Below are 20,772 nucleotides of genomic sequence, written 5' to 3' on the forward strand. Positions count from 1 at the left end.
TTTTGTGGTTTGTTTTTTTTTTTTTTTTAATTGCCCCGTGGTTTAGGCAAAGCCTGTTGCGTGCACTGGCAGGGTTTGAGGAAGAGAGAGGCTGCAAACAGGCTGAGGACCGCTTAGAGAAACTGTAATGCCAAGATCCGTGGAGATGAAAGGGATTCATCCCAAAGTGCTGAAAGACCTGACCATGTAGTTGTGAGCCTATTTGTGAAAAATCGTGGTGACTGGGGATAAGTGTGATGGCAAGGGAAAGGATAACATTACTCTCAAATTTTAGGAAGGCAGAATATAACTTCAGAAATTTGTGGCTGGTGGTAACCGGGGAGAGTGGAACTCTTCTTGGAAATGAGGCAAAGCAGACACCAGCCTGCACCAGGAGGAATATGGCCAATGGATTGAGCTATCATGCCTGTCTACTCAGAGCTAGTGAAGCTCTTAGACTGCTTCGTCCAGTTTTGGAGTCTCTGGTTCACAGGGTGTATGGAGAAACTGGTGAGAGTTCAAGGAAGGGCAACCCCCGTGGTCGGTGCACATATCCTGCCAGGAGTGGCTGAAGGAGCTAGGTTTGTTTAGTCAGGTGAGGAGGACACCAATGGAAAATGTAATAGCAGCATGCAAATATTTGAAGGGTAGTTAAAAAGTTGATGATGTCATTCTCTTCCCCTCTACTCTCATGATAGTGCCAGGCAATAACAACAAGAGCACGTGGCCACAAAGCTGTGGCACGGGAGGTTCAGACTGCACATTAGAAAAAGTCATTCACTAGGAGGAAATACAGAACTGGAACTGTGGCTCAGAGAGGTTTGGGATCTCCACTGTCGCAGGGTTTTAAAGTTCAGCTTGACAAAGCCGTACCGACCTGACAGGTGGACTGACCTTCAGCGGTCCCAGCCTGCCCGTTCCCCTGTGGCTCTGAGATACGATATGTGGGAAGCTCTATTCTCAACCCATTTATTGTGATAGATGAACACCACCAGCCACCTGGTGCTGAGGTCATGAGTTTTTAGGAAAGCATCAAATACTACAGACCTAATGCTAAAACCCAAAGACCTGGAAATTACATTGACAGGGGAGTTTAGGTAGAATACTGCCCGCCTTTAGGAGTGACTTCGGAGCAGTGAATTCATTTTCTCACGTTTCAGCACTGCAGAGAGGTGTCTAGGCTTACATATCTTCAAGCTGAGCATCATTAATTACATTATGAAGGCTGATCTGAAGGTTTCTGTGAAATAAATACATGTGAAGTTTTAATAGCCCCTAGGAAAAGAACTGTTCCCTTTTCCTCCACCCACACGTTTCCTGCACAAGAACCCTCTACGTTGTACAAGCCTTAAGTTTCACCAGCATGAGAATGATGTTTTCTCCTTTTCTTCATAATAAATACAGATGATGCCTTTGTTTGGGGACTTGTAAAACTGGTGTTAAAAAAAGAAAACAAACCATAAAATCATTCTCTTGTTTTATATACAGCTTCAGTGGCCTCCAAGCAACTACCACAGAGAGAGTGAATGGCATTACGGCTTTTATCTCTCATAGTTTTATTCTGACTCAACATATTAATGATACGCAATTTTAGCAGAAAACACGATAAGCTAAGTTTTCATTCTGAAATAACAGGAATTCAGTGAAGACTGATTTAATTAACTCTTTTCTGAAGTACTACAGGCAATGTAAGGTCCTTTGTATTTTTTTTATCCTTGACATATAATACGATTTAAACAGGTGTCACTGTTGGAAATTGTTTAGATTTTTGACATGTCATCCAGCTGATGAGTGTCAAAGGAATATGAGTTAAAAGACTTTAAGTTAATTTGTAGACCCAGCCTTAATTTATAGCACGACTTGATGAATTGGTAAGAGAAGAGAAGAAGAAGGGGTATGAAAAATGTGTACAAGACTGGAAAAAAAAAAAAAATCAATCATTTAATCATATAGTCCTTATAGAATAATGCATGAAGGAACTTTTCTCATGTAGGTAAAAAGATTATTGCATACAGCAAGCAGTGTGAGTTAAGTAGGAGTTCGAAACTTTTAAAAAAATAGGCCACTTATTAAGTTTCCTCATGTAGTGAAATTCTCCTGGATTGTGGGCAAGACAGAGATAAAATCATCTTGAAATCATCAGTGAGACCAATTATTCGCAGGTTTTTCTTATAGCACTTGAAAAAAAATAAAAAATCTACGTGCACAAAAACTCCAAATGCTCATTTTCCAGTGAGGACAGAGGAGTTCTCTAAGTACAGTTGTTAATGATTTTGCTAGAGTAGGAAATAATGAATTAGAAATTGTGCAAATTAGGACAGTTAGCCTGAAAGAAACTGTTCAATGGATTCTGTTTTAGAACTGCTTTCTTCTAAAGAAGTGTCATTGTGGGCTCTAGCATGTCATATTAGGACTAAAGGGGAAGATCGTTTGCCAAAAGAAACAATAACTTTTTGAAACATGATATGAAAATATAGTTTGTTTTTACTTAAAAGCATTTTGGAACAGACTAAGCAAAGAATCCTTAAAATAAAGCTGGGAGACATCCAGACATTAACAAAACCTTTTTGTGCCACAACGTGGGTTCAGTTGTATCTTATATACTAAATATATTTTGACTTTGTCAACTGGAAGTCTGTTAGTTAGACATCAGTTTTATAATCAAAGATCACATACTTTAAAGTAAGATAAAGTCTGGCTTGGATGTAGTGAAGTTAGGCATACTAGTCCAAACCATTATCTGCTAATCCAGACAAAGGAAATGCAGCAAATCTCTTCAGCTCTTAAGGAGGTATTTGATACAGTGCTACAACAAAAATGGAGGAATAAGAATAAAGGGAAAAATATGGTAAAAATTAACAGAGAAAAATAAAAAAAATAGTAATACTGCATCTTGATACTAACCTTCACCTGTATTTTCATTGCAATCATGGCAGAAAAAATGATAATATGGGTTTTTTTTTTTTTGATTACACAAATTTAGGGGCTATTAGTGATTCAGAGAACTGATGTATCCTGCATAATGAAATGGATGATTTTTGATCTGTGGAGTGACTTAATGGGAATTGTATGAGATCAGACAACACTAAGGTACTAGTAATGACAGAATTTCTGCTATAAACGGTTAAGTTATATGTAACTGAGAAGTACAAACCGAGATGGGTGTACTGCTTTATCTCAGGACAAATGCAAATCACCAGTATGATACAGGCCTGAAAGAAGCAAATGTGATGCTAATTTTGTACCCAACAGGAATATGAATGCCACTGTAAAAGGTACCGGTGATGCATTGTTTGGGATCCTGTGGATATTTCTGAGCCCACTGGTCCAAGAGATGAATTCTGTATATAGTAGGAGTAGAAAAAAAAAAAAAAGAGTATTATTGGTGATCAGGGCTTTGAAAATCTTATTTCAGAAGCCTGAGAGTGTTTCACATGTCAGCAATCATCTATTGTCTGTGTGCATACTGGCCGTGTTCCAGCAGCTGTATAATCACATTAGTGTCGTGTTGCACACAAAATAATGTTTTCTGTCTCTCAACAGGCATTTTTTAGAGACTGCGGTCCTTTTTCAGAGTTGGACCTAACTCAGAACAACTTTTTGAGTTTCAGTACCTCAGTTCTGCTTGGGAGGCAAGGTGGGGTAAGGCCATAAAGAGGCATTGAGCATCACTTTCAAAGTTAAATTCACTTTGACTATGTCTACTAGCACAGTACTCTGCCAGCTGCGATTTGTAGGGGCAAACAGTTAAACATCTAACCTGCCCAGAGACGCTGAGTGCGGCTGTGATCTCATACCACTAAATTCTTTGAGATTTTCAGTATTTCCTTCTATTAACAAAAGGACTGTGAATTTAAGGAACATGTTAACTGTACTGTCGTAGATTCATTCCAAAGTCAGTTTGTCTGAAAGTATTTAAGTGTAATGTTGCCAGTGTTTTCTTTTTGTACTGAATCTTTGTGGTGGATTGTTTTTTGTTTTTTTTTTTCTCCGAAGGGGAACCTGTCAACAGTTAAATGTGAGATCTGAGTATAGCCACTTAGTAGCAACTCTCTCAGGAAGGCTTCTAATGCATGTGAGGACTGCAAATCATCTGTGTCTGGAAAGTTGAGCAACTGTGAAGCTGGAGCTAACCACAGTTGGATGAAAATTGCTAAATTATGTTTTCTTTATTTTGAGCAAAATGTCAAGTGTTGCTCTTTTGCCTTTGCATTGACAAAGGTCAATTGGATTAAAAAAAGCACCAAATCAACTTGTACTGTCAGTTGATTATTTGTTTAAATCTTCCGATGTGTTGTTTTGCTCTTGCAACTGAGTCATGAAAAGTTTTAGTGACAAAGATATATTAGATCCTCAGCTGCAACACTGGGAACCAGACTGATATTTTTTTTCTTTGTTCTTTGTGTGTCTTCTCAAAGGAGGGTGTGTAGAAGACTTAGTTTTGAGAGGATTATCATCTTATTTTGTGTGTAAGTGTGCATAAATAAAACACATAATCTACTGGAGACTTCCTAATGTTGTGATTGTGCTTCAAAAAATGTGTTACAGGAAAGCAGGCTGCAAACGTTAACACTTCCTAAAATATGCTCAGATACCCTGCATAGCCAGTAAAGGATTTTGAAAGTTCAGTATTTTTTATGCCCCAGCACCCTCTAGAATTAATCTTTTGAGTTCCGGGGAAGTGAAAATTGGCATTTTAAGAGTGATTCCCTTCCGAGTGGAGTGGAGCCAGCAGCTCTTGCAGGACCTTTTTCTCATTCCTGACTTCTGAAATATGTCAGGGAAACAGATTCTCACCATGAAGACTGCTGCTTTCCTGCAAAGCTTTGCTATTTTCACACTAGCTTTTGTGTAACCACCTATTATTAGCCAAATAGGCCAACCTGTGTGACAGAAATTTATACTTTCTAAAGGGAATATGTGCTTATAGGTCTATTTTCGATTCTGTCATTTCATTTTCATCAGTGAGCAAAAAAAGGGTTTGTCACACTCCCCACCCCTAGGCACCTAAATTAGTACAATGGTCTTCAAAGGCTTTTTATGTGGTCAGTAAAGAGAGAAATGTGATTCCAGCGGAAAGTTCACCACACATGTGTGAGGTTCATGCTTTCTCATTATTTTCAGTTAGTATAACATTTTAGTACTCAGACTCTTTATACTTAATGTTTTATTGAATAGAAGTGTCGTTGTCTTCTAAAAAAGCCTACAAAAACCAATGCATAAAAAAAGTTAAAATACTTAATAGTCATCTTACGAAGCGGTTACTTTCAGGTTGCTCTTTAATGATAAAGTGTGCTTCGTCCTTTCCTTATTTCAGTAATTTTTTTGCGGATGAATATCTGCTAAAGACTCAAGAAGTAAGCTCAGGTTAGGACCACCTGCTCTAGCGGGGTACGTATATAGTTGCTTGTCAATAAATGCTAATGCCAAGCAATTATTTAGACTGAGAAACTATGTTTATGTATTAACTGTAGTGCTCTGGAGTTCATGAATGGGCCAATTTTCATTGTGTTGAACACTGTACAGAGAACAGAAAGATGTGTCTGTAAACTCCGATGTGAGACAGGACATGGACGTGCACTACAAGTGGTCAGTTAGACAACAGGCCGGCATGGCAGGCAGGCAACAAGCTTGTGTAGCCAGAGACCTAAGAGGAGGTCGTCAAGAAAGTGAGCAGGTTGGATATTTAACCATTTGTCCATAAAACTCGTAACTGGCAATGCACTGCTCTACTCGACGTGCTGCATGGTGGGAGGATGAGACAGTGGGAATAAATTGAAATAAACCTCGGCTATGCTAGGTGCCTTTGAGCCGAGTCAGAGGAATAAAGACTTTCTGTGCTCTAAAACCACGCTAAGGACCGTTGCTGTGGAGCATTTTGCAACAAGCAGCAAAGATTCTCCCCTTCCTCCCATGGCAAGAACTCAGTCCTGTCCTTGAAACTCTGCTGAGATTTAGTCCCAAAGACAAACTCATCCTTACACACCTGCTTCTTTGTCTGTTTCTTCACGGGTTTAAAAAAAATAGGACGTAGACATCGCATACATGGAGAACAGAAGTGTTAGAAACCATCCCAATATTTTTTTGACTATCTCAGAACCTTTTTATTTTTTCTGTAAGAAACGGGTAATCTCAGAAGGAGAAACAAATCCTTTGTATTCACATTTCCACAGAAGCTTTGCTTTGCAAATATGTACAGTGTAGATATCCTTCCCTAGGCTGCAGTACTATGGGATGTGAGACCATGGAGACATTATGAGATTCTTGGACCACTTGAAGTTTTTCTTAAGAATCAGTGTAGAGGTAGTCTAAAAAGTAATTTATACAAGATCCAGCTACATGTGCTGAATTTTATCTGAAGTTATTATCCCAGTCCGTTGAAAAACAATATAACTCTCCCACTTTATTTTAGGACACATGACAACTAAGTGAGAGCACATCTTTAGGATAGCCCCTACAAAATTTTAGAGATATTTAAAGTAGCGAAAAATTTTGATATTTTTGCCTCTCAGAAAATATATTTGTAGAAAAACACAGATCTATACTGGTGTATTTGGACAAACTCAGAGAAATCTGAAAATACAGAGAACGACAAACTTGAGAAATGCAGTATTTTCACTAATTTAACACAAATTTTAAGTTCATATATTGGCAAGAAATTTCAGAGCACTCACAATTAGTAATTTTCTGCTTGTGAAAATTATCACAGTGGGATACATTGGTATAATATATGGAAAACTGAGAAAAAAAGCATTTTTTAATTACTAATTTTTATTAATAGTTCACCCGGCCTGTAACTAGTCAGCAGCAGCATGAATTACTAGCCTGTCAATTTTCAGCGTAACTTTCTGAGATGGATATATCAGCTCTGTTTTATAGACGGCTGGAATAAAAGCCGTGGGAATACCAATTACTTTTGTAGGGCCAGCATACTTGCTAATATAGGAAGCAAATTTAATGTTGTCTGCATTTCAGGTTTGTACTTAGTTTATTAAACCACATTACTACTAACCCCTTAGTTTGTACTGCCACAAGTACTTTATTTTTCCAGTGGATTGTATTTTCTAAATGGAAGCCAAATTTAGTGCTACTAATTCATTAAATCCCTGTAACAGTAGAGAGTATAAGGAGCTGTGGGATGAATGATTTTCAGCATAATCTAAATAAAGACCCTCCTCTTCCTGGAAGCATCTCTTTTTGGATTGCTTCAGATTGCCACCCTCCTTTCCACTGGCAAAGAGCATTGGCACAAACTGTTTAGTCACTTTGCTAACATGGTTTGGCTTAGTTTGTAAAAACGATTTGTAATAGCTAAAATGCCAAGCATGGACTGGAAGAAAATAATGCAGTACTTAACACTGAGTGACATCTAACTTGCCTGGAAATTCCTCCTTGTGCAGTACCAATACAAACAATGCAAAAATACAACGTAAATAAATCCCAGGATCATAGTCCTAGCTTTCTGCCAAGAATGTGATTTCTCTGTGTGACTTGTATAAATTGAGCCATCTACTGCATTAAAAGATTATTTTTATTAGCTTTGTTCACATAAAACCTAAGTTATGCTGCATACTACAGCTTTTCAAAAAAGTGTTTAAGTAGGTTTTAAGAGTTTCATTCATTCTTTAGTACAAAAGAAGAATCAGTCGTCATATCAATACTGAAAGACTTCATGCAGAGGACGGAAAAGTCTTGTGGTTTGGGGTTTAGATGCGTTTTGTGGGGTACTTCGTGCTGTCTCACTGAGTAATCCCATCGCCGGCACTGCTGAGGTAGAGGATCAGAAGTTAATTTCACAGGGCTATGCCTTTACTGCTGTCTTCACTGCTATCCCTTGCTGACCCCAGGAAGTCAGCAGGGCAAAAATAATCCCAGAAAAAAGCAGCGTGTAAGGTTACTGCATCCTCTTCTCCTAAATGGTGAAATCAGACTCCTGTCATGTCCTGTGGGATCCTTTCATTAGCAAACTGGATAAAATCTCGATTTCAGTTACCTAACAGGAATATAGAAAAATAAGTCTTCATTGCAAATGACACTTTCCCTTTAGCACATTCCACAAATGCTGAGAAAGCTGTAAGGATATTTATTTTCTTTACAAAAAAAAAAAAAAAAAAAAAAAAAAAAGTCAGTGCATCCTTAAAGCTCGAGTGCTGGATTTTTGGGCTGCCATTTGAAATGCATCCGCTATGTGACATGACACAGATAATCCTAAACGGACATAAAGCACATCTGCTTGGGAGCCAAGAGTGATATAACAGTGTCAACAGAGATGAAGAGCCAGGGAGAGCAGCGACGATGGGAAAAGCTCCTACGCTTGGGCTTAGTGCTGCTTTCTCTGCTACGCTGCTGTTGACCTGCCTCCTCCGTGTCACTGCTCAGGTGATGACTCTAACCACCCTCGCCCTTAGTGGCCTTTGGATTGGTCACGTTTTGCTTTCTGTTAGATTTTGGTTTGTGTTAAAACTTAATTTTCATATGTCTGATTAGGGTTTACTAAGTAACAGGTGCTTTGGGTAAGTGCTTTGTTGCACAAAGTCTGTTAGCATCCAGCAGGTTGGACTATAATGATCACAAGTACTAATTTACTAACATCTGCAAAATATAATAGTCATGTCTATAACATATATTAATGAATTATTGGCCTTTTAGAAACTACGCATAAATAGAGTCTTGGAACATATGCCATCAATTATCTGAGAATTAATAGTAATTAATTATTACATCCTCATAGATTCTATTTGCCAAACATAAAAATGCCTTGCATGGATGACATTCCTGTACAGGCTAATGTACTGCTGACCATTTTATGTTTTTTTGACCCAAAACTTGTCTTCCTTTTATGCTCATACTGGCTTTTTTTATAGTGTTTTCTCTGAATGACAAAGATGAAGTGATATATGTGTGATACTCGTATGTGAGATGAAATCATAATCTTTAATTCTTTTTTTTTGTTGCTTTCAGTGAATTTTGGAAAGATTGCTACTACTGGTATTTTTTTTTTTTTTTTCATTTTCCTGCTAGATTCTTTTCAAATTAAGAAAGTTTAGCCTCCATTTATTCCATTTCTGCAATAGAGGCAACATATAACTAAAGTATGACACAAAGTAAATGCACTTTGTTGCTTTAATTCATATTGGTAAGTATGATCTTCATTGTATGTTTATACTTTTTAATGGAAGGAAAAAAAAACCCATATTACCATCTTTGCCACAATTTTTACATCTAGTAATGTAATTTTGGATCTAGTTTTGCATCTAATAATTCATTACACATGAAGCTTAAGCTAAGCCTGTTACAAGTAACTGAATGCACGTGCTTTGAGCAGCTCTGTATCTGAATTCAGAGGCAGGTCTGTGTGGAGCAGAGTTATCTAACACCTGAAATGGAAGGTCATCTGTACCTTAAAACTTGTCTTACTTGCTGGCTGTCTTCAGACAACAATAGTGCCTGTGCCTAGTTTATCAAATTACATTTATAGGTATATAGTTATATACTTATATAGTGATAGATAGTTATGAGTAAACACAAATTAATTTATATTTCTGTTACCTAGATAGTAATTATTATATTTAGACAACACAGAAACCACCTTAACAAAACCCTCACAGGCTGTTTGTAGCTTTGAAAGGCTCCTAAGCAAAGGCATGGAGTGACAGTGAGGCAGAAGGTAGGTATGTGGAGAGGAGAGGCTACAGTTTTCCACGGAGAGCACTTGGAGAAACTGGCTTGGCCAGTTTTAGGAGTGTCATTATATTACATTAACCTGAAGTTTTCCGAGTGAGCCCGCGGCAAGAACCACGGTCCTGGTGGTGGTGGTGGAGACACGGTGCCCAGCGTAGGAGCAGAGCAAGCAGAAGCACACTCATGTTGTCACCATTTCCACTGTCCTCGCTGGAATGAGACGGCCAGCAGCACCCTACGGACTTCTACATTCATTAAATTATATGAATTATTATTACGATTGTGTAAAACAACACTGCCACACCAGGCTATGAGGCTTCCAGTCCTTGCCTATATAGCTGGGTGTTATAGGCTTTGTTTGACCTGCTTAATGTAAAAGTGCTTCAAAATCCACCTGCCTGGCAAAGTTCCCCTGTCTCACTTCAGAATTTCCCACTACTTCCCTCAGGAGATTGCTTTTACCTCTCATCAGGCTTTTCACAACTCCCTTATCAGCCCATCTTTCCTGCTAACTTCTGCAAAGAGCCAAAATGCTGTTACAAACACCTGAACATGTGCAGTCTGGAGGTGGAAGCCTAATCAGGTCAGTGTTCCCCATCTGGTCTGACCTGCAAGTACCTCCGGGTTGGTGGAGCTCCTCTCCATGTGCAGGCAGAGCCAGAGCTGCCTGTGACCGTGCGGGCAGGCAGGAGCAGGGCCAGAGGTCTGTCTTCCAGCACTGACTGGAGGAGAGATAGTGGCAGAACTGGTAGCTGCTCTGCTTCAACAGGGAAAGTGCGAAGCAAGAAAAAACAAAAACCACTAAACTAAAAAAAAAAAAAAAAAAAAAAAAAGATAGCGAAGGGCTTCTTGCAGTCGTGTACTCTCTTCTTGACCCACCGTGCAGCTCTGGAGTTGGCAGCTGTCTGTGTTTGCTTTGCACTGGGGCTCGCCGTGCAGCCAAGGCAGCGCTGTCAAACACTTTGGGTGGTTTTGCAATGAGAAAACATGATACTGCAGAGCCAGCAGTTATTGCCATACAAGGGTGCTGGAAAAGAATAGGCAGCTATCTGCAGCCCTCACACAAAGAGGGAGACCTCAAAAGGACATATATTCCATGCTAAGTAACAGGAAAAAACTAAGCCAAAATAAAACCCAAAACAACAGCTGAGAAGCTTATTGCTTTTATAAATATGCGAACGTCCATCCTTCAAACGGCTCCTATCTTTTTTTCCCCTTAAGAAATGTTCCACAGATAGCAGGAATGGGTCACAGAGCAGGTCACATCCAAATTCTTCTGTTTAGTGCTGCAAACATATCTTGGATCACTTCTGGCATTAATCCATTAAAGAGAATTTCCAAGAGGGAAAGTAACTTCTTGTTTTCCAACTGCAAGAAGAACCAACAGTTTGGTAAGTGTTTCATGACTGACACTATCTGTTGCTGACAGTGGGTAGAGCTGCATTCCCGCAAAGTTCAATAAACGTATGAAGGCATGGAAATAAAACGTTCCAATTGCTTAGTTTTGAACTACGTATGCATATATGTATCCTTTGGTATTACACTGGTGTGCATACAATTTAGGGTTTTATAAGCAGAATCATGGGGAAATAACTAAATGCTACAAGGCCATGGCTCTTCCAAGTGTTGTTCTTGTCTCAGAGTTGTCCCTGTTTAGAGTTATCGAATGGGATCGCCCCAAATGTTAATTTCATTCCCGTTCTATTCTCTAAATTTCCCATTTATTTTTGTTCACAGCTTAGTAGTGGTATTTCTGTCTCACCAGATACAAATTTTTGTGCCAATGATTTTTCTATTAAAAAACAAAAAGTTGTAACCCACAAATGCAAATTCTAGAGAGCTTTAGAGCTACCATTGCTAAAAAAACGGTCAAAACAAAAGTTCCTAATACAAACCTGACATCATATCCATACTTAATATGAGTTTGGTTTTAATTTTACTTTGAGTAACACTCGCTATGAAAACAGAACTCATTAACTCTTGAGGTACTTTTTATTCATCCAGAGCTTTCTCTCTTTGCACAGACTGGGGGCAAGGATGGGGGGAGGAAAACCAGCTCATTATCTCAAACCAGGAAGTGAATGATTTCAATGACAGAGCCAAATATATTATTATATCTCCACCTACTCTTGTTCACCTACTTGTCAGATACGGAAGGATGTCTAGTCCTTGTCCTCATTTTTGCCCACGTTTCCCTTTTTTTGAGGAGCATCCCTAACAAAAACAGTGTTAGCTTCCTGCCTTATAAATAAGACTTGCCTTCTGCTGTCTCTGAAGCTGTGGAAAGGCAATAAATATCTACAGTAATTTTCATTAAAGTCAAGGGGAGTGGGGAGTGTAAACTGCTGACAGGTTCCTATGAATATCATTTAATAGCAGAGCCTGCTGAACAAGACCTCTGCTTCTGAGACAGTCAGAGTTCTCTGGCAAAACTACTTGTAATAACTTAGGCATCTGTTATTCTGGACATAAAAAGCATAAAAAGTCATTGTAAGGTACTTGCTGGCGTCAGTTTTAACTAAAGGGAGGTTGGAGATGTTGAGACTTTATTTGGTTCCTTACAAACACCTTATTCCCACCAGTCTTGCCCTAAAACAGCTAAGGAGCAGGTATGGAGATTGATTATATCAGTAATCCACAACCCTTGGGTTCCCTCCAAGCCAGAGGGGTTTTTTTACATTTTCTTGCATTTATGGATTCTGAGGTCGCACCAGTCAGTTAGTTTTACTCTTTCATGACACTGCAGCAAAATGCTGCTAAATGAATGGTTTATCCAATTTCTCGGCCAGATGTGACAGAGTAACAAGAAACAAAGAGATAGCAATAGGCCTAAGAGAGATTATGAAATGGGAAGAATCAATTAAAGGGAAAAAATGTTGTTATAGCAATAACGCCTGGCCTTTACTTAACTCTTCATTTTGAGACTTTTCTGTAATATTAAGTAAAAGTTTGGCAGTAAACACAAAGTTAGCTTCTCTCCTTTGACTCTTTCTGTCTCTCAATGCTGACTTTCAATTCCCTGTTCCTTTTAACTCTGTATATTTGCCATTAATATACATAAGTAGAAATACTGCTTTGACAAACAAATAATAAAAAGAATAATGTGCTGCAGGGTTGTTGACCTGCATTCGGTGATGTAGTTTCTTCAGTTGCTAGCTTCACTCTTGAATATTGCTTTCCAGTGCCAGTTTTCAGCTTGCTTTCAGGTACAACTAGAGAATTAACTGCTCTAACACTGCTGATGAGGGAAATCTCTTGACCTAGGGGCAGAGGATTTTCTATGGGGCATTTCTTGTCTGTTTGAGAAAGAAGTGAAAAGAGTAGTAGGCTTAAATTGTAAGGTGTGAGCTGAAATGTAGGGTTATAAATGTTTGCCTTGGAGAACAAGTATGAGAATAAATGTTTGCAAAATTTTGTAAAGCATATGTGCAAATTAATGACCTCTGATATTTCTAGGTCTTTGCAGTCAGTGCAGTTGAAAAATATGAGAGGAATAACCAACCATGCAGCTTTTGGTCTTTCTGTTTTCTCTTTTATAGTGTCAGGTTCATCAGCAGACAGATAGTCTCTCTTTCTTTAGTATGTGATCTGCTTTCTTCTACCAAAGTGGTCCTGCACGTAGGACAAACCACAAGGAGATCCTGATGTGAAGAGGACCTCAACGGATGCTGTCCCCCATTTCTGTTGCCTGTGCACAAAAGAAAAAAAAAAAGGCAGACAAAAAAGAACTGAGGCAGAAGTGGGAACAGTAGGGTGCTAGTCTACTTTGTCTGCTCTTGGCTAATCCTCAGCCTGCTGCAACCATGTGTGGTTGGTGCAATTTGTGAATCTCACAGAGTTCTGTGAGGAGAGACTGCAGCCAGAACCGCAGAGGTGAACTGCAAGGTTCTTCTGCATGCTGACTCTCCTCTGTTTGCCCTCCACAGATCACACCAATCCCACTGTTTGTACCTTTGGTCTTTGACTCAGTGTATGTTTCTTCCTCAGCTAATCTGAAATACAAAATCAGAGCTTTCTTGATATTTCCAGGATGACCACATGGGAAGGAAGCAACAGAATCTTATTCTTTCCCAATCTGCACATCTGGCAAGTTTGACTAAGCATCTGTATTTCAGTGCATCTTCAAGTCAAACTCTTCTCTTTTAAAATTTGGATCCGTCCTTATAAATCAAACACCAAAAAAAACCTGTCTCAGCACTTGCAGGGCTCAAATCAGAGGTACAAATGGCTGTTGTGTGGGAGTAGCTGCAAGTGTGCTGAGAGCTATGCAAAATATTTATAGTGAATCCTGAGTATCCAAGCAAATCTGCTTTTTAAAGATTTGCCAAAATTTTTGAACCTTTCAGGTAAACCAGAGCCAAGTTTAGACTAAATCTGAGCTGAACGCAGTTTGCCAGAAAGGAATTTATGGCTTTGGCTTTGGGTAGAAACTGCAAGATTCAGCATGGTCTTGGCATAGCTGGCTCTGCATAAAGAGAAACTTGGCAGTTTAGACTAAGGTTCAGGTGTTACATTAATATTAGGAAAATGTATTCGTGAAGCTGAAAGCACAGTAAGGATTTTTATCATTATTACAGAATATAGCCATGACTTGGTTATCTATGGAATTATAACTTAAAAAAAAAAAAAAAAAAAAAGGAAGCACTCAAATTAACTATATTTTAGTGCAAACCAGTAAATACATTCTTAATTTAACGGTAGATATGTGACTTTTCATTGTTCAATTTTTATGGTGATTTCTGTACATGTATGTCGATGTGGTAGCAATTGGTTGGTTCAACAAGTGGTCTTGGTAGGTAGGATGTTGCCTACCGAGATGGTATGAATTTTGCAGTCCGCGATGACATTTATTGCTGCCTTTTGCTTCTGATGTGAATTTTTAGAACTTCAGCTGTAACAGACACAAATCTTTTCCTATGAGCAAAATGGAGAGTAAATAACGCAGGAAGCAAAGTGCAGATAAGCCGCAAATGTTCCCAATAGAAACTGTGATAAGAGAAATGCTACGATTGATAAGAATTATAATAGCTTCATCAAAACTCGTGCTTAACGGCAAATATAAAGTCTAACCCTCGAAGATTCACAGCAGGTCCAAAGGCAGCTTATTAATTGTAATCACCAGTTGGCAGGGTTGCACTGCTGAGGACATGGCTCTTACAAAAGCCACTTTGAATGCTGAGGAAAAAGAGTTAAACAGAAGGATCTGATTTACATTTCAAAGGTTAATATTTCTGGAGAGCTCTGAGTGGGAGAATTTAAGCGATGGCTTAGGATGGAGTATCATGTGACTAAGATGATACTTCTGTCATGATGACACCAATAAAAGATCTTCAAGCTGTTCTCAAAGAAAAATATGGTTGAAGGATATATGGAAAAATAAAATGTACATTAAAATCTGGTTTTCGATATCTAAATATGCACAAAAATGCTGTGCCTGCTATTTATCATCATTCTCTCTGAAAACAAGGAAACTTGCAGAAGGAAATAGAGAATTATATATATTTTATGCATGTCACTTGATTAGCATTATTAATGCTATTGTGCCTTTGAACAATCAGTTCCATGGCTAATTCTCTTCCAAAAATTATTAGGAAAGACAACAATATCAAATATAGATCTTGCGTTGTACAATGGCCTTGATTATAGTTTCCTGACTATGATTCCTTTAACATTGTGAGTCATTTTTTGCTCTGTAGGTACTAGCTTCTTGAACATGGCAAAACATGCAAATTATCTGGATTAATCAGACTAGTAATTTTCCCAAAAGCAGTAGGCACTTGTTAGGTAAATCAGTGTTAATCCACAACAGGCTTTGACTGGCCAGTGATGGAAAATTTAATGAGAAGAGTGAAGTCCGCAACATAAGAATTTCAGAAAATTAGTGAAATCCCCAGGGAAGTTCACATGCAGAGACCTAAGGCATGAAGGTGCACAAGCAGGAGCACCCGTGGCCATCAGCAGCCACACAGAAAGGCCAGCCTGGCCGTTAAACTAGCACGTAATTCTGGGACTGGCTGCTAAAAGTAAATTAGCATAGACAGAGAATAAGATAAATCTCACCCTGATAAGATTAAAAAAAAACCAAACAAAAACAAAACTAAAGTGAAACTAACCAAAGCATAAACCAGCATGCGGAAATTCCTCTACAGTAACTACAGACAGCTAGTCTCAAAAGATGATCTGATTAAAGACAACTCTTCTGTTGGTAGAGACACCTGTTTGCATGATTTCTTGGGGTTTTTTTACCACCTGGCTCCAATAAATGTTTAATTTTAAAAATAACGGTGATGTTTTAGCCATGGTGATCTAAGGATCAGAATTACCCAGTTCTGGACACAGAGGTCCTTTTGTGGTCTAACACAAGATACCATCTTTCTTCACAAGTCTTGATTTCCTTTAAAATGTTATCTTCTGAAAAAAAACAACTTTTAGTGATAATAGTCACATGATCAGTGATGTAGTCACACGGTGATAGTTATCACATAACATTTTCCAGATTAAAATTGGAACTCAAAGAGTGCCTCTGTAGAGTGCACTGGATTTTTCTCAGTGCTGGTACCTGCCCTGAGACAGGTTGAGGAAGTGCTCAAATGAAGTGTTCAAATTACTTTTATTTACCGAAAGTCCTGCAAAGACACTTTAGTTTTATAAATAGAAATACCATTCCTCTAAAATCGATTACATTATCTGAATACTTTTTTCCTTGGAAAAACTGGTTTTGCAATTCCAAGGTGGGTTCTCTCGGGCATGGATGAAAGTACCTGTGTGAGAAGTATGATGTATATTGTTTGGATTGGGGTTTTTTTTTTGTGTGTTTGTGTTTATTAGAACAATAGAAATCCTTTATTTCACAAGATCAATTTAATATTATGGGATAAAGCGGACATCTTGGTTTTCTCAGTGTGTGGAAAGGTGATGATGAAGAGGTTTGCTCATGGCCTATACAGTCTGTTGTATCCTTTGTCATTACTATTAGCAGAGTTATCCCAGTTTCCATATTTAGACATACTGTGGTGTCAGCACAGTGAGTTGAAACATGTAGAATTAGAGGATAAAGAGACAGAGAGACTATGAGTGTCAAACGTGCAATGAAAGGCTTTTTGTGGATCACTCCTCCAGGTTTGCATGTGATCTTCTGGAGAGTAAAATATATTCTGTCCTTTTATTGACAGCTGTGGAAGTCTGTCATCAATTTTCTAGCTTCCTGCAGCTGTCACTCCATAGAATAAATAAATCAAGCTGTTGTATATGAGAACCTCCCTCACACCCATGCATGGGCAAAACTCTCTCACAAATTATAAAATGTACCAGGAAAAACTTCCCTTCTTCTCCTACAGAGGACGTTCCACAGTCTCTTTGGGGAACTTGTTCCAGTGCTTAATTACCCTCACATTAAATAGATTTGCCTTATATCCAGTTGGAACCTCCCCTGTTTCACCTTAGGGCCAGTGTCTCTCATTCTTCTGCCATGCCTCGATGTCTTCTTGGCAACCACCTCTTGTGGACTGGAAAGCTAATAGCAGTTAATGGATATTAATTCCCCCCTGAGCCTTCTTCATGCCAAAAAGCCCAGTTTTCTCAGCCTGGCCTCACAGGGCATCCTGTTGACCCTCTACTGGAGTTACTCAAGTTCCTACCCATCCAGTGCTCTGCACATCTAGACAACAACATCCTAACTTGGGTACCAGAGTGCTGTGGGACACCACGGTAAAAGCCTTGCAGAACTCAAAGCAGACGTGACCCATCACGCTCTCCTTGTCCACTGGACCAGTCACAGAAGGCACTCAGGTTGGTCGAGTATCCGTAGCAAATCTGAAGGAAGATTGGTGAAGTATCTGGTATAACCTAGAGCAGCATCAAGGCTGCGCCCACCTCACTGGCTGATAAAGTCCCAGTGGACTCTTTCGCATGTGAGCTTTCCTTCAGACAGTTGTAACTGTGATTTTTTTCTGGATTTTTTTTTTCCCCCTAATGTAGCAGTGCAAAAGAGCAAATCACCATCTTGCTGCGGTGAAATAACAAAAGTTCAATTGTCTTCCATCAGCATATATCAGTAAAATAACCAGCAGCCTTTACTGACAATATCTTAACATTTTTCAGGCAGCCACCATGTCTGAGGGGAACTGTAAGTTGCCTGTCTGTGCTCTCACCTTTGGGACAGCCTAGTTGTCTGATTGAAGTAGTTCTCACCTTCCTCCACAGGAGACGCTTTAGTAACACTTTTTCCTCTTACCTTTTACTGTGACGTTGTATTAATACTACTATCATAATGTAACCATAAATGGCATGGGGTTAAATGTTTTGTAAGTAGCCCTGTGAGCCCAGCACACAGAATTTATCTAGTATTACAATTAAATCCTCCAGAGTCCTGCCTCTTTAGCTTAGTTGTTCAGTCTGCTTCCATAGAGCCCAGGCCAAGCTCTGAGGTTAGCAATCAGTCGTTTCTGTCTGAGACCAGATAGCCTCTTTTGGCCTCCCTTTTCATGCTTCTAGGCTGAGGACGATGACTGAATTTGCATGTAACAGTGGAGGATGTTGGTATTAGGCTGAGGTTTTGGGGTTTGGGTTTTTGGTGTTGGGTTGTTTGGGGGTTTTTTAATGAAATCTTCTTAAGAATACAAAATTAATATTTACCACATTTTTAACAGAGATGTCATTGCCTGTGTTACTGACATCCATACTCAGACCTATCTTCTTTCACACCCTTTGGAGTGTGTAGATTTCTTCTCTGAATATCCTGCAGGTCTGGGAGACCTGTCAACAGAACTTGACTATTCTCTTCAGTTTATACTTGGTGCAACTAGCAAGGAGCAAGATCTGTGTGTGCCTGAAAAAGTACATGGTGACAACTTGACCAAAGTTGTTCATCTTATGGACATCGTGAAACATATCACAATGCCAACAGCCTTATATTCATAGTACTTTAAGGCTATTTTTACAGTATTAAAGGTTGAAGTGAAAAAGAACATAATGAGTGTCAAAAGTGTGAAGAAGGACAACTCAATTCTCAAACTAGTGCTACTGAAAACACCCAATGAGCCTGTGAAAGCTGTGGTTGCACTGACACAACCCAAGTGTCTGTATCCTGCTCGTGGTCTTTCAGAGTAAACAGCCTGGTAGCTGCTGCTGATAAGATAAGCACGGATCAGTACAATTTGATCCACAGCATCTTCATGTGTATGATCATTGGAACTTGTTGTTGTGTGGGCAGGTCCATTTGTCTTGTTCTGATTTCCCAAAATTCAGTTTTCTACAGTGGTTTCTACTAAGACTAAAGGGCAGTAAGAATAAGACCACAAATACCTTTTGAGACCAAACAAAACCACAGTGATGGCACATAGGAACCCACATCTACAGGATGTATCTTCCTGAGACTCTAGATTTGGGTAGGAATGTGGGTCGAAGAAGGTTCAATCCTTTTTCCAGCTAAGCAAGAAATCTTATACCCAGCTACACGGTTCCTGTGTAAAAGTATAGCGTACGTAAGAGTGTTGGGGTTCTGCTAGGCATAGGCTTGTTTGTAAAGCGTGGCCATAACATTTTACAAGAGTGGGAGAAGTAAAACTCATAATTTCTGTTTGTTGGCTAACTCAGCCTGTGACTCCTCCTGTCCTTAGTCAGTCAGATAACTTCCCTGAGTCCATTTGCTCATTATGGAAGGACCCAGAGGAGCTGTCTCATCACCTGTCTGCAACAAGACGTGGGAGTTCTGAGTTGCTGAAGTTCCTTCTCAGCCTCGAGAAGAGGAGGGCTGTGGCAGGAGTGCATTGCATCTCAGGGATGCTGGGTCCTTCTGCCCAGGACAAGGGTCTGACAGGGGCAGAATTGGTGGCAGCAGGGAGGAGTGGGAGCAAGGATGCTCTGGGTGTCAAAATGCCTTTCTGTGATTCTGGTAGAATCATAGTTCCTCAGGAATAGCACTGTCTGAAACACACGGGGAGTTAAACCAGGACACCAGCCTGAGTTAAGGAGGTAATTGTGGTACTTTATTCCATGTTTATTTGTTTTAGAAGAGACAGCGTCCACACTTGGGGCTGCACGGGAGAGTGACATAGCATGGGCCTTGTGTACCAAAGCACAGGGCTGTGCAGCATTTTCAGCTAATGGGTTTTCTTGAAAAGTACAAAACCATTTGAAACGTATGCAGCTTCTGTGGCTAGGACCTTGGAGACCAAAATGCCAGAGGCTGCTCTGAATTCAGTGTCATAACTGTTATCTGTTCTTCTTGGGTTTTTTATCCTTTTCATATCCATTAAACCACTTAAATTAAAAGAAATCCATTTGCTGGTCCCATTATGCTTGACCTACATCAGAGTCCTTGGATTTGTTTATAGAATGAAAGGACATTTTGGTTCCTTTTTAGTGGTTCATAAGTGTAACGTGTTTACATCAGTTTTTTGGAACGTATTTACTTACATGTATCACAAAGAAATTTCCTCTCAGTTAACTGCTTAGGGTCTTCATGACAACAATCATCTAGAAAAGTGGGAAAATGTTATCTTAAAACAGAGGCTTTTAACACTTCTGTTTGCTGGCTTGATGTTAAAAAAAATACACACATGGAGCTTTATGGCTTTATAGCAGCTGTATGAAGGTAATTCCAGTGTTTGACCAGCTGAGATTGAAATCCCATTAAATCCCATTAACTTCTGTTATGTGTCACTTTGGACCAGACTGTTTTATCATATTGTTTTGGTGTTAGAAATTATGAATCTGTGGATCATGAAGTGCTGCTGCCTGTTTTGTAGGAATGGAAACGAACATACATCTTTAGTACTGTCAATCTCCATGTCTTTTAAAAATTCCTTCCATTAGGAATTCCCAAATATAATTAGATGAAACTCCTTACTGTTTATAATCCCAGATATTACTTCTATGCCAGTGGGTACCTTTCCAATCAATTGCTTGTTTTAGTACAATTGGTTTCAGGGGTCTAGAGGACAATGTGAAATACAAAAAACAATGCAAATGCCATCGTATTGCGGCCGTTGAGAAGAATTCAGAAGTCTTATTTCTGTATTGTGGTTAACTCCTTCTTTAGCAATTATTGAATGTTGATTTATCAATTGAAATGGATTATTTTCCCTCAGTAGTAATGCAACTTAAGGATTA

The 20,772-nt window shown here is 39.2% G+C and overlaps 1 protein-coding gene across 6 annotated transcripts in view; it reads left to right on the forward strand.

Annotated features, from left to right (window-relative positions):
• ADGRV1 (adhesion G protein-coupled receptor V1) overlaps positions 1-20,772 on the forward strand; it is a 308,947-nt gene that overhangs the window by 275,333 nt on the left and 12,842 nt on the right. Inside the window, exon 92 of one of the 6 annotated variants that reach the window (XM_074932933.1) lies at positions 3,523-3,665. The exons of the other annotated variants lie outside the window; for them this stretch is intronic. Coding sequence (XP_074789034.1) covers positions 3,523-3,633 — 111 coding nt within the window. The 3' untranslated portion in view covers positions 3,634-3,665. Of the gene's footprint in view, positions 1-3,522; positions 3,666-20,772 lie in introns of those variants that run through there. 6 annotated transcript variants of the gene reach the window in all.

This window comes from Athene noctua, chromosome Z, assembly GCF_965140245.1.
Source record: "Athene noctua chromosome Z, bAthNoc1.hap1.1, whole genome shotgun sequence".
NCBI classification, from domain to species: Eukaryota; Metazoa; Chordata; class Aves; order Strigiformes; family Strigidae; genus Athene; species Athene noctua.